At 46.2% G+C, this 13,136-nt stretch overlaps 1 protein-coding gene across 1 annotated transcript in view; it reads right to left on the bottom strand.

Annotated features, from left to right (window-relative positions):
- Nucleotides 1–13,136, bottom strand: part of TSPEAR (thrombospondin type laminin G domain and EAR repeats) — a 103,027-nt gene that overhangs the window by 19,771 nt on the left and 70,120 nt on the right. Inside the window, exon 8 of the mRNA XM_075831198.1 lies at nucleotides 467–653. Coding sequence (XP_075687313.1) covers nucleotides 467–653 — 187 coding nt within the window. The remainder of the gene's footprint in view (nucleotides 1–466; nucleotides 654–13,136) is intronic.

Below are 13,136 nucleotides of genomic sequence, written 5' to 3'. Positions count from 1 at the left end.
ATACGTCATGAACTCTCATGACCCCAGTTCATAATATATCCATTTAACTGATACTATTACAGTCTATGGTGATGAATGTCGCTGTTAACATCCATCAAAGCCTACGTTTAACATATACAGTACGTCGGGAGTTTTTTCCTCACGTCAAAAGTTGGCAAAAACCATGATGTGAACATATCCTTACAGTTTGTGTATCAGAGCTATGTCTTCTCACGAGCCGAGCACCTGTGACATAATCATACACCGATTTTTTTCATCTACTGGGAATAAACATTGAAAGTTTCTATTGAATGACAGCAAGCACAGATCTTAAAAAAGTGAAGAATTTAATAGAAAATGTATATTAGAAAATGTTGTAACAAAGAATAACATTCATTTGCTCAAACTTGAATACTCCTTTAATTTTTTTCATATTAGTTACCAATACATGTAGAACAGCACAATCTACATGTTACTCTTCTAATACCTTCTCTGTGATTGGCAACGGCCAAGAAAGTCTCTCCGTCTATGTGAAAGGCCTCCCAGTCACGAGCGCTGTATGTTGATATTGTCTGATACAGAAGAAATTTCATTTTCTTCGGGTTCCATTTGTAAATTACTGACAGCTCTTCCCCGTTATCATTCTTTTCGAAGTTAGCCAAGGCTAAAAATATCTTAATAGAAAGAATGCAAAGAGAATTATTTCAGCAAGAACTGGTCTAAAACTGTAGTTATTATACGGCATAAGACTTATTCATCTGTGTTTATCATCGCCCACAGTCAAGCAACTTCAAATTGAAGCTTCCTCTCTTCCCGTCTTTTATTATCATCACTTTAATATGACTCTGATAATGTGTAAATTTATGAAATCCTGGTAATTAGAGAAATATTGAAATTCAGCTTCTTAAAGACTTGTCTGCAGGTTGCAAATTGGGATTTGTTTAATCAAACATTGCACAGATACGAATAAGTTTCAAGATTCAGCGAGATACTTATTAAAATTAGATATTTCATAAGGCTCAGCTATTACAGATCATTAGTTGTACAAATAATTACTATCAAAGGTTAGACCAGAGGAAATGAAAACTTTTGCCAAGGACATTGTAAAGGATCTGCCAGTTACAGCTTCGGGGTTAACTTCCATAGGTAATCAGTCTTCACCTGAGTCTATCTCTCTGAGACTGACTCCAGCTTCCACCACTCAGGCTGGCAGGCTTAGGAGTGGGAGATCCTATCGCAGCCTGGCCAGAGACAGCTAGCTCCCGCCCTCTGTCTATTTATACCTGCCTTTCCTGTTCCGTCTTTCTTGTGGTTCATTCCGTGTGGTTTCCTGGCCCAGCTACAGCTCCTAACTATTTGATCCTGCTCCATACTGACCCTGGCTTTCTGACTACTCTTCTGCTCTGCGTTTGGTACCCCGTGTTCTCCTGGTTTGACTTGGCTCGTTCACCACTCTGTTGCTCACGGTGTTGCCGTGGGCAACTGCCCCTTTCCCTTTGCTTTATATTCCCTTGTATGTTTGTCTCGTGCACTTACTGAGCGTAGGGACCGCCGCCCAGTTGTACCCCGTCGCCTAGGGCGGGTCGTTGCAAGTAGGTAGGGACAGAGTGGCGGGTAGATTAGGGCTCACTTGTCCGTTTCCCTACCCCTATCATTACATAATCACAAGCCCATATACCTAGTCTACCCTGGTCCCTGACACTACTATGGACCCCCTTGAGACCCTGGCTCAGCAAATGCAGGGTCTCTCCCTACAGGTCCAGGCCCTGGCTCAGAAGGTCAACCAGCCTGATGCTACCTTGGTAGTTCCCCTCACCTCAACTCCTGAACCCCACCTCAAGTTGCCCGACCGGTTCTCAGGGGACCGGAGGGCTTTTCTCTCCTTTCGGGAGAGTTGCAGGCTTTACTTTCACTTAAAGCCCCACTCCTCAGGTTCTGAGAGCCAGCGAGTGGGTATAATTATGTCCCGGCTCCAGGACAGGCCCCAAGAATGGGCCTTCTCCTTGGCTCCTGACGCCCCTGAACTTTCCTCCGTTGATCTTTTCTTTTTTGCTCTCGGACTCATTTATGACGAGACTGACAAGACTGCCTTTGCCGAGAGTCAGCTGGTGACCTTACGTCAGCGTAAGAGACCTGTTGAAGAGTATTGTTCTGACTTTAGGAAGTGGTGCGTAGCTTCTCGGTGGAATGACCCTGCCTTAAGGTGCCAGTTTAGGTTGGGTCTGTCGAATGCCCTGAAAGACCTGCTAGTTAGCAGCTATCCCTCTTCTGACTCCCTAGACCAGGTTATGGCTTTAGCGGTACGACTTGACCGACGTCTCAGGGAACGACAACACGAACGTTTATGTGTTTTCTCCTCCGACTCCCCCATGATGCCTCCCGAGGTTCCGTTGCTTCGTTCTTCCCGGGAAGACTCAGAGGTACCTATGCAACTCGGGGCCTTCGTGTCCCCCCAACAACGTAGAGATTTCCGCAGGAAGAATGGTCTCTGCTTCTACTGTGGGGATGACAAGCATCAAGTGAACAACTGTCCTAAACATAAGAATGCAGCCGGAGAACTTCCGCGCCTAAGTGATCATCGGGGAGGTCACTTGGGCGCACAGGTATTTCCCGTAAATATGAAACATAATAAGATCTTGCTTCCCTTTCAGGTCTCTTTTGGTGGTAGGTCTGCTACCGGCAGTGCCTTCGTGGATTCAGGGTCCTCTGCTAATATCATGTCTGTGGAATTTGCTATGTCTCTTGCTATGCCTTTGATTGATTTGCCTAAACCTGTCCCGGTAGTGGGTATCGACTCCACTCCTCTTGCTAATGGTTATTTTACACAGCATACCCCTGTTTTTGAACTCCTTGTTGGCTCCATGCATTTGGAGCAGTGCTCTGTACTGTTGATGCAGGGATTATCGTCCGATTTGGTTTTAGGCCTTCCCTGGTTGCAGTTGCATAATCCCACGTTTGACTGGAATACTGGGGAGCTTACCAAATGGGGTAATGAATGTTTGACGTCATGTTTTTCTGTTAATTCTATTTCTCCCCCTGAGGAGGTGAACACGCTACCTGAGTTTGTTCGGGACTTCGCTGATGTTTTCTCTAAGGAGGCCTCCGAAGTGTTACCTCCTCATAGAGAATACGATTGCGCTATCGAATTGGTACCAGGAGCTAAGCTTCCTAAGGGTAGGATATTTAATCTTTCTTGTCCCGAACGTGAAGCCATGAGAGAGTATATCCAGGAATGCCTGGCCAAGGGTTACATTCGCCCCTCTACTTCTCCGGTAGGTGCTGGCTTCTTCTTCGTAGGTAAGAAGGATGGTGGTCTTAGGCCATGCATTGACTACCGTAACCTGAATAAGGTCACTGTAAGGAACCAGTATCCCCTTCCTTTGATTCCTGATCTCTTTAATCAGGTTCAGGGGGCCCAATGGTTCTCTAAGTTTGATCTACGGGGGGCGTATAACCTTATCCGCATCAAAGAGGGGGATGAGTGGAAGACTGCGTTTAACACGCCCGAAGGTCATTTCGAAAACCTCGTCATGCCCTTTGGGTTGTGTAATGCGCCGGCGGTCTTCCAGAATTTCATAAATGAGATTTTGAGAGATTACCTGGGGATATTTCTTGTAGTGTACCTTGATGACATACTGGTGTTTTCCAAGGACTGGCCCTCCCACATTGAGCATGTCAGGAAGGTGCTCCAGGTCCTTCGGGAAAACAAACTGTTTGCAAAAACCGAAAAATGTGTGTTTGGGGTACAGGAGATACCATTTTTGGGTCAAATCCTCACTCCTCATGAATTCCGCATGGACCCCGCCAAGGTTCAGGCTGTGGCGGAATGGGTCCAACCTGCCTCCCTGAAGGCGTTACAGTGTTTTTTGGGGTTCGCTAATTATTACAGGAGATTCATTGCTAACTTCTCGGTCATCACCTAAGCCTCTTACGGACCTCACTCGCAAAGGTGCTGATCTCCTCCACTGGTCTCCAGAGGCTGTCCAGGCTTTTGAGGTCCTTAAGAAGTGCTTTATCTCGGCCCCGCTGCTGGTTCAGCCCAACCAAATGGAGCCATTTTTCGTGGAAGTTGACGCATCCGAGGTGGGAGTGGGGGCTGTCTTGTCCCAGGGTACCAGGTCCCTCACCCACCTCCGCCCCTGTGCCTACATCTCCAGGAAGTTTTCGCCCACTGAGAGTAACTATGATATTGGCAACCGCAAACTCTTATCCATTAAATGGGCATTTGAAGAGTGGCGCCACTTCCTGGAGGGGGCTAGGCACCAGGTAACGGTCCTTACCGACCACAAGAATCTGGTTTTCCTAGAATCTGCCCGGAGGCTAAACCCGATACAAGCTCGATGGGCGCTATTTTTTACCAGATTCAACTTTTTGGTTACCTATAGGGCTGGGTCTAAAAATATTAAGGCCGATGCACTGTCGCGTAGCTTCATGGCCAGCCCTCCTTCGGAGGAAGATCCTGCTTGTATTTTGCCTCCCGGTATAATAATTTCTTCTATTGATTCTGATTTAGTCTCTGAAATTGCAGCTGATCAAGGTTCAGCACCCGGGAACCTTCCTGAGGACAAGCTGTTTGTTCCCCTGCAATACCGGCTAAGGGTACTTAGGGAAAAAACATGACTCCGCACTATCTGGTCATCCAGGCATCCTGGGTACCAAACACCTCATTTCCAGAAACTATTGGTGGCCTGGGTTGCCTAAAGACGTTAAGGCATACGTCGCCGCTTGTGAGGTTTGTGCTAGGTCCAAGACTCCCAGGTCCCGACCAGCGGGCTTACTATGTTCGTTGCCCATTCCCCAGAGACCTTGGACACATATCTTCATGGATTTTATCACAGATTTGCCTCCATCCCAAGGCAAGTCGGTGGTGTGGGTGGTAGTAGACCGCTTCAGTAAGATGTGCCACTTTGTGCCCCTCAAGAAACTACCCAACGCCAAGACGTTAGCTACCTTGTTTGTCAAACACATCCTGCATCTCCATGGGGTCCCTGTCAATATTGTTTCGGACAGAGGGGTACAATTTGTTTCTTGGTTTTGGAGAGCCTTCTGTAAGAAGTTGGAGATTGATCTGTCCTTCTCCTCTGCTTTCCATCCTGAAACCAATGGCCAAACTGAGAGGACTAATCAATCTCTAGAACAATATTTAAGGTGTTTTATCTCTGACTGTCAATATGATTGGGTCTCATTCATTCCCCTCGCTGAATTTTCCCTTAATAACCGGGTCAGTAACTCGTCAGGGGTATCCCCCTTTTTCTGTAATTTTGGGTTTAATCCACGGTTCTCCTCCGTTTCACGTGGTAGTTCCAACAATCCCGAGGTAGAGGTCGTTCATCGGGAACTGTGCACAGTCTGGGCCCAGGTTCAGAAAAACCTAGAGGCGTCCCAGAGCGTACAAAAAACTCAGGCTGATAGAAAAAGTTCTGCTAACCCCTTGTTTATGGTCGGGCATCTGGTGTGGTTATCGTCTAGGAACTTGCGTCTTAAGGTCCCGTCCAAGAAGTTTGCTCCCCGGTTTATTGGGCCGTATAAGGTCATTGAAGTCCTCAATCCTGTCTCCTTCCGGCTGGAGTTACCCCCATCTTTTCGTATACACGACGTGTTTCATGCCTCCCTCCTTAAACGCTGCTCCCCGTCCTTGGCTCCCTCGAGGAAACCTCCTGTTCCCGTTCTCACCCCTGAGTGGGTGGAATTCGAGGTGGCCAAGATTGTGGACAGCAAGATGGTCCAAGGCTCCCTCCAGTACCTGGTCCATTGGAGAGGATACGGGCCTGAGGAGAGGACTTGGGCACCCGCCCGGGATGTTCACGCTGGGGTATTGGTCAGGAAGTTCCACCTTCGTTTCCCCAGTAAACCAGGTCCACTTAGAAAGGGTCCGGTGGCCCCTCATAAAAGTACTGTAAAGGATCTGCCAGGCACAGCTTCGGGGTTAACTTCCATAGGTAATCAGTCTTCACCTGAGTCTATCTCTCTGAGACTGACTCCAGCTTCCACCACTCAGGCTGGCAGGATTAGGAGTGGGAGAGCCTATCGCAGCCTGGCCAGACTCAGCTAGCTCCCGCCCTGTGTCTATTTATACCTGCCTTTCCTGTTCCTCCTTGCTTGTGATTCATTCCGTGTGGTTTCCTGGCCCAGCTACAGCTCCTAACTATTTGATCCTGCTCCATACTGACCCTGGCTTTCTGACTACTCTTCTGCTCTGCGTTTGGTATTGTATGTTTGTCTCGTGCACTTACTGAGCGTAGGGACCGCCGCCCAGTTGTACCCCGTCGCCTAGGGCGGGTCGTTGCAAGTAGGCAGGGACAGAGTGGCGGGTAGATTAGGGCTCACTTGTCCGTTTCCCTACCCCTATCATTACAGACATAAAGTTTAAATGTAACATATTCTACCATCCTATAGGTTGTTGACAGTTATTTAATAGTCACATTTTGGCATCTAGCTGAAAATGTTGTGAAACCCTAAACTCAGAGACTAATAAGTTTTTTCAGTGCATGCTCTGTATTTTAACTGACTATAGTAATAAAGGAATTTTTATCATGATTTTAGTTAAAAAAACAACAACTTTAAAGTGTACCTCCCAGTATATATAACATGAAGAAAAGCAGCAGTATACATGACTAAGCATTTTCTCACTATATTTCATCAGCTTTTGGTACTATTTCCCCAGCAGCCACCTTATCAAAATCTCTGCAGCCACTTTGCTGGGACACTTTGGCTGTCAGGGTTCTGGTAGGGTTGTGGCTTAGATTGTGATTAGGGTATTGGGACTATTATTGTTATAGGGGCACTATGGCTTGCACTTTTATGGGTGTATAGAGGCACATACCTCTATGTATCAAGGTTGAAGTTACACAGGCATTCTTAGAACTAAAATGTAGACAACTGGGGTACTAAGGGCCTTATGCATGTTGCAAAATAAGTGGTTTCTAAGGTCTGTCAAATCTAACTACTAAAGGCACCAAAACCATCACTAGTTAAAACATTCATCGCCTTCTGGGCAGCATTAGAAAAAAAAAACGCTTTGCATGTCCTATTTTAATACGTTATTTGTTTACCAAGCTTTTCTTTCTAAGGCTTGTGCAAGGGTTCCGTCGATTTGACGGGATGAATACCGAAGTCGACTACGGTATTCATCCCGTCAAAACGACGGAACCCTTGCACAACGGAGACAAACTGAAACCATTGGCACCGGATCCATCACTATTGAAATCAATAGTGATGGAAACGGAAACCTATGGTTTCAGTTTGTGTCCGACAGGGCTCCGTTCCGACGGAAACCTCAGACGGAACGTCAGAACGCAGCCCTGACGCAGATGTGAACGAAGCCTAAGACTTGTGTGTATGAAGCCTAATAAACAAACTGTACAAAATACAGCAATTTCAATTTTAGCAGGTGGCAAGTTGTTTTTCAACAGTTGGAAACATCAGTCCTTATCTGTCGACAAATACCTAGGGCAACTAGAAGAAACTTGAGAGCCCCCCAGCAGCTCTACTGTATTTTGGATTCTTCATGCAGCTTCCAGGGGCATTGCAAGTAATAACATTATATCAGTGAATTTCTACTTAAGGAGCTCCCTAATATATTGTGTCAAATAGGGATAAAACTCTGGTGACATAAGTGGAGCAGTACATCTGTAATACTACCTATCTGCACATCTACCCTTGTGGCACTGACCATTCCTAAAGAAGACTACTGGGGAGGAGGAGGGTTGGCAGAGGGGTCATGTTCATCCAACATATGCAGCTGGCTGTAAGTGGGCTAACTTAGCAAACTGTAGTTTTAGGGGTAATGTAGAATTGTCTTACCTACTTTAAAGAGTAACTGTCTTTTAAAAAAACTTGGTAGTGGTCCGGGTGCTGAGAACCCCACCGATCACTGAAATGAAGGGGCAGAAGTCTATGAGGTTGTCTTCAGCTAACTCCGTCTTTCCAAAAAGAGATCAAAAGAGCCGAAGTTTTCCCATTACAGCTGAAAGGCACTGTGCTCAACTAAACCCCGCCCCTTCAATTCAGGGATCGGTGGGGGTCTCAGCTACCCGGACCTCCACTGATCAAAGGGTCTGACATGTCAAAAGTTTTATGAAACAACAGTTACTCTTTAGGGATGTACAGAATGCCTGTCAATACAAAATTTTGTGATTATAAGTTCTCGCTGTACGTGCACATATACAGTATACTTTGCTACATAATATGTTACGTGTTATGTGATCCGATAATTAGTTAATTAGGTTAATGGCTATTTGTGAAATCTCATAGGTGTTTTAGTTTCCAGGAGAAATCCATAGACAGCTGTTTGACCCGGCAGAAAACTAATTATATCATGGATGTCATTTATTCAATGTATTTGACAGTATAAATGTTTGCTTCTAGCCATTAGAGAGTTCAATAAACTCCCCTCTAAGATGAACAAAGTGATGCTTAAGTCTTCTACTATTGAGCTAAAACACTGTTACTTAAAGGAGGTGTGCCACTAACGAAAGTGCACCTAAAAGTACTCCTTATTTGAGGCTAATTCTTTTCCCCCATTGAAAGTATTTAAAAAATATGTATGTGTCCCGAGTTATTGAACTTACAAGCACCGAATGGCGCCCCCTGCTGTTTCTTCATGTGGGTAGATGCATGTCATTCTAGTGATGCATTGAAGAGGATACGTGCACAGCAAAACACACTGTGTCGTCGGATCTAACTTTGGACTATCGGCGCACTGATTCCACTCCTGTTATAAGGTTCACGCTGAGTTTTTTTTACGCGGAAACCGCGTCGGAAAACGCGCCAAAAAACGGCCAAAAATGCCTCCCATTGATTTCAATGGGAGGCGGAGGCGGTTTTTAACCGCGAGCGGAAAAACAGACTTGCGGGAAAAAGAGGGGACATGCCCTATCTTCGGGCGTTTACGCCTCTGACCTCCCATTGACATCAATGGGAGGCAGAGAAAGCGTATTTTGCAGCGTTTTATGCCCGCGGCGCTCAATGGCCGTGGGCAAAAAACCCGCAAAAAACGCCGAAAAAATCGGCGTGCAGGGAGAGGGAAATCTGCCTCAAAATTCCAAACGGAATTTTGAGGCAGATTTTCCTCCTGCAAAAAACTCAGAGTGAACCCAGCCTTGTACTCTGCTTTTCCACTGCTGAGAAAGCAGAGAATGCACAAGAGAGCCGGATCAGTTCTCAAGCCAGCATCTTAGTCACTTTGGCAGCAGCATGCAGTATAGTCTATCACTGCCGCGTGCACCCCGGCCGATACCTATTAGTGCGGCGCCTCAGTCAGTTGCCCAGCCTTTTATAGCCTGTCACTTGTCTGTGCGCTCCTGCCGCTGCGGTCTGCCTGTTTCAGTGATCCCAGCACCTGTGTGTCCATCACATGACCATGGACAGAAGTTTATCCCCTGGAAGTAAACAATGAGGGCATGCCCAGACGTGGCAGAGTTCTTCCGCCACTGTCCGCATCAATGCCGCACAGAATCTGCGTTGCAGATTTTGTTGCGGCTTTGCCTAAAATGGGCATTATATTGATGCGGACTAGCCGTTGTGTATTCAGGGGAAGAGTGCTTCCCTTCTCTCTATCAGTGCAGGATAGAGAGAAGGGACAGCCCTTTCCCTAGTAAAAGTAAAAAGAAATTCATACTTACCTGGCCGTTGTCTTGGTGACGCGTCCCTCTTTCCCCATCCAGCCCGACCTCCCTGGATGACGTGGCAGTCCATGTGACCGCTGCAGCCAGTGATTAGCCTGTGATTGGCTGCAGCCGTCACTTGGACTGAAACGTCATCCTGGGAGGCCGGACTCGAGGAAGAAGCAGGGAGTTCTCGGTAAGTATGAACTTCTATTTTTTTTACAGGTTGATGTATATTGTGATCGGAAGTCACTGTCCAGGTTGCTGAAATAGTTACTTGCCGATCGTTTAACTCTTTCAGCACCCTGGACAGTGACTATTTACTGACGTCGCCTAGCAACGCTCCCGTAATTACGAGTGCACACACGTAGTCACCCGTAATTACGGGAGCCCCATTGACTTCCTTAGTCTGGCTGTAGACCTAGAAATACATAGGTCCAGCCAGAATGAAGAAATATCATGTTAGTAAAACCAATACGCTCCGCAGCACACATAACATCTGCGAACTTCATTGCGAAATTCCGCAATGAGTCCACAACAAGTACACGACACGTCCGCAACAACCATTGTATGCTGCGGACACCAAATTCCGCACCGCAGCCTATGCTACGCAGCGGAATTGTCCGCAACGTGTAAACGAACACAACTAAAAAGCTGTGGAAGGCAATGGAGAAACGTGTACGCTGCGGATTTCCGCTGCGGACCGTCCGCAGCGGAATTCCAGAGCAATTCCGCTACATGTGGTCATGCCCTGAATGTTCCTGCTGAACAACAACAAGCTGAGATCTTGAAAACCATGAGGAATTAATACAGAAAGTTTAGTGACAAATTGTATAACTTTTAATTATACAAAAAATAACATTAATTCACTGATACTGGGCAACGCCTTTAATCTTTGTAGATTTCTTCAGGAATTTTGAGGCAGATTTGGACTTGCCTGCACTTTCTTGCTGCGGTTGTCGCGGCGCTCTTCACAGCGTTTTGCTGCTGTGGCCATTAAGGGCCAAGGGCAAAAAATGCAGCGAATAACGATTTCTCTGCCTCCCATTGAATTCAATCGGAGGTCAGAGACGGAACCGCGGGAAGAAAGAGCATGTCACTCTTTTTTCAACACCTCCGTCTCTCAGTGGAATCAATGGGAGGCGTTTTTTGGCGCTGATTCCGACGCAGTTTCCACGTCGAAATCAGGGCCAAAAAACTCTGTGTGAACAGGGCCTCATATTCAGTGTTTTCGTCTTCATATCTGGGGAAAGCCGTGTGACAACTAATGTGTCCACACTAAAGCTCGTCCACGTGTAATGGAATTGCTGCGTATTTTCCGTCCGGAATTGTGGACAGAAAATACGCAGCAGAATACAGTAGCAGCAAAGTTGGTGAGATTTAACAAATCTCATCCACATGCTGCGTAAAAATTCTGACCAGAAAAATACTTGCGGTGCGTATTTTTCGGACTGCAGCATGTTAAAAGTAGACTGAATTGCTGCGTTTTTCAGAAGAGATGTCACCATCTCCTATCATTGAAAAAAACACAGCAAAATCCGCACTATTTTCTGCAGTAACAAAAAACGCTGGAAATGGTGTGGTTTTTCCGTAGCGGAATTTTCTGCAGCAATTCCACTACGTGTGGACAAACCCTTAGGCCCTGTTCACACTGAGTTTTTTGCAGGCAGAAAAATCTGCCTCAAAATTCAGGAATTTTGAGGCAGATTTTGACCTGCCTGCACTTTCATTTGCCAGGGCCATTGAGGGCCGCGGGCAAAAAAGCAGCAAAAAACACTTTCTCTGCCTCCCATTGATTTCAATGGGAGGTCAGAGACAGCGCCGCGCGAAGAAAGAGCATGTCACAATTTTTTTCCTGCGTGCGTTTTTTTCTGCTCGCATTTTAATGGAATCCGATTTCGGCCGTTTTGTGGCACGATTTCCGTGTCAAAAACAGCGCCAAAAAACTGAGTATGAACTAGACCTTATATTGGTTGCCTCTCAGCTTTCCTAGAATCCTGAACAGCAAACCTAGTTATGCAGTAATACAAGAGCTGGCGACAACTAATGTACTGATTTATCTTCATAGAACCGTGTTTATAGGAGTGTTTTTTTGATGCTGCCAGTTAAGGGTATGTTCACACCAGGGGCGCAGCTAAAGGCTCATGGGCCCCGATGCAAAAGTTCTTATTGGCCCCCCCCCCCCCCCCCCGCAAACTCCTCATGGCCGACGGTCCGCAGCTTTTAGCTGCATCGCTGGGTCTCCTAAGTGACCCAACAATGCAGCACTAGCAGTCAGGGCGTCACTAAGGCTGGGTTCACACACCTTATTTACGGACGTAGTTCGGGCGTTTTAGCATTGAATTACGTCCGAAAATGCGGCTCAAAAGCGTTGGCAAACATCTGCCCATTCATTTGAATGGGTCTTACGTTGTTCTGTGCCGACGGTCATTTTTTTTACCCGCCGCTGTCAAAAGGCGGCGCGTAAAAAAGACGCCCGCGTCAAAGAAGTGCCTGTCACTTATTCAGACGTAAATCGAGCCGTTTTCCATGGATTCCATGGAAAAACAGCTCCAATTACGTCCGTAATGGACGCAGCGAAAGACGCCTGCACATGCCATTACGGCTGAAATTACGGTGCTGTTTTCTCCTGAAAACAGCACCGTCATTTCAGCCGTAATGGACGCTGCCGTGTGAACATACCCTCAGGGCTTAAAATGTCAGTGGAAATAGCCCCAATACATATGTGTCCATCCCAAAAAAAATTGGTGTATAGGAGACAGCATAGCATATCTATAGCACTACGACCCTATAAACTATGGATAGGATTAGATACATTGGCTCAGTAGACAGTATCACACATGATAGGATTAGATACAGTGGCTGAGCAGACAGTATCACACATGATAGGGTTAGATACAGTGGCTGAGCAGACAGTATCACACATGATAGGATTAGATACAGTGGCTGAGCAGACAGTATCACACATGATAGGATTAGATACAGTGGCCCAGCAGACCGTATCACACATGATAGGATTAGATACAATGACTCAGCAGACAGTATCACACATGATAGGATTAGATACACAGCTCAGAAGACAGTATCACACATGATAGGATTAGATACAGTGGCTCAGCAGACAGTACCACACATGATAGGATTAGATTCAGTGGCTCAGAAGGCAGTATCACACATGATCGGATTAGATACAGTGGCTCAGCAGACAGTATCACACATGATAGGATTAGATACAGTGGCTGAGCAGACAGTATCACACATGATCGGATTAGATACAGTGGCTCGGAAGGCAGTATCACACATGATAGGATTAGATACAGCGGCTCAGCAGACAGTATCACACATGATAGGATTAGAGATAGGGCCCAGCAGACAGTATCACACATGATTGGATTAGATATAGGGCCCAGCAGACAGTATCACACATGATAGGATTAGATACAGTGGCTCAGCAGACAGTATCACACATGATTGGATTAGATATAGGGCCCAGTAGACAGTATCACACATGATAAGATTAGATACAGTGGCTCAGCAGACAGTATCACACAT

Source organism: Rhinoderma darwinii, chromosome 6 (assembly GCF_050947455.1).
Source record: "Rhinoderma darwinii isolate aRhiDar2 chromosome 6, aRhiDar2.hap1, whole genome shotgun sequence".
NCBI lineage: Eukaryota > Metazoa > Chordata > Amphibia > Anura > Rhinodermatidae > Rhinoderma > Rhinoderma darwinii.
Note: the sequence above shows the minus strand (reverse complement) of the source record. Positions and strands in the feature narration are given on the sequence as shown.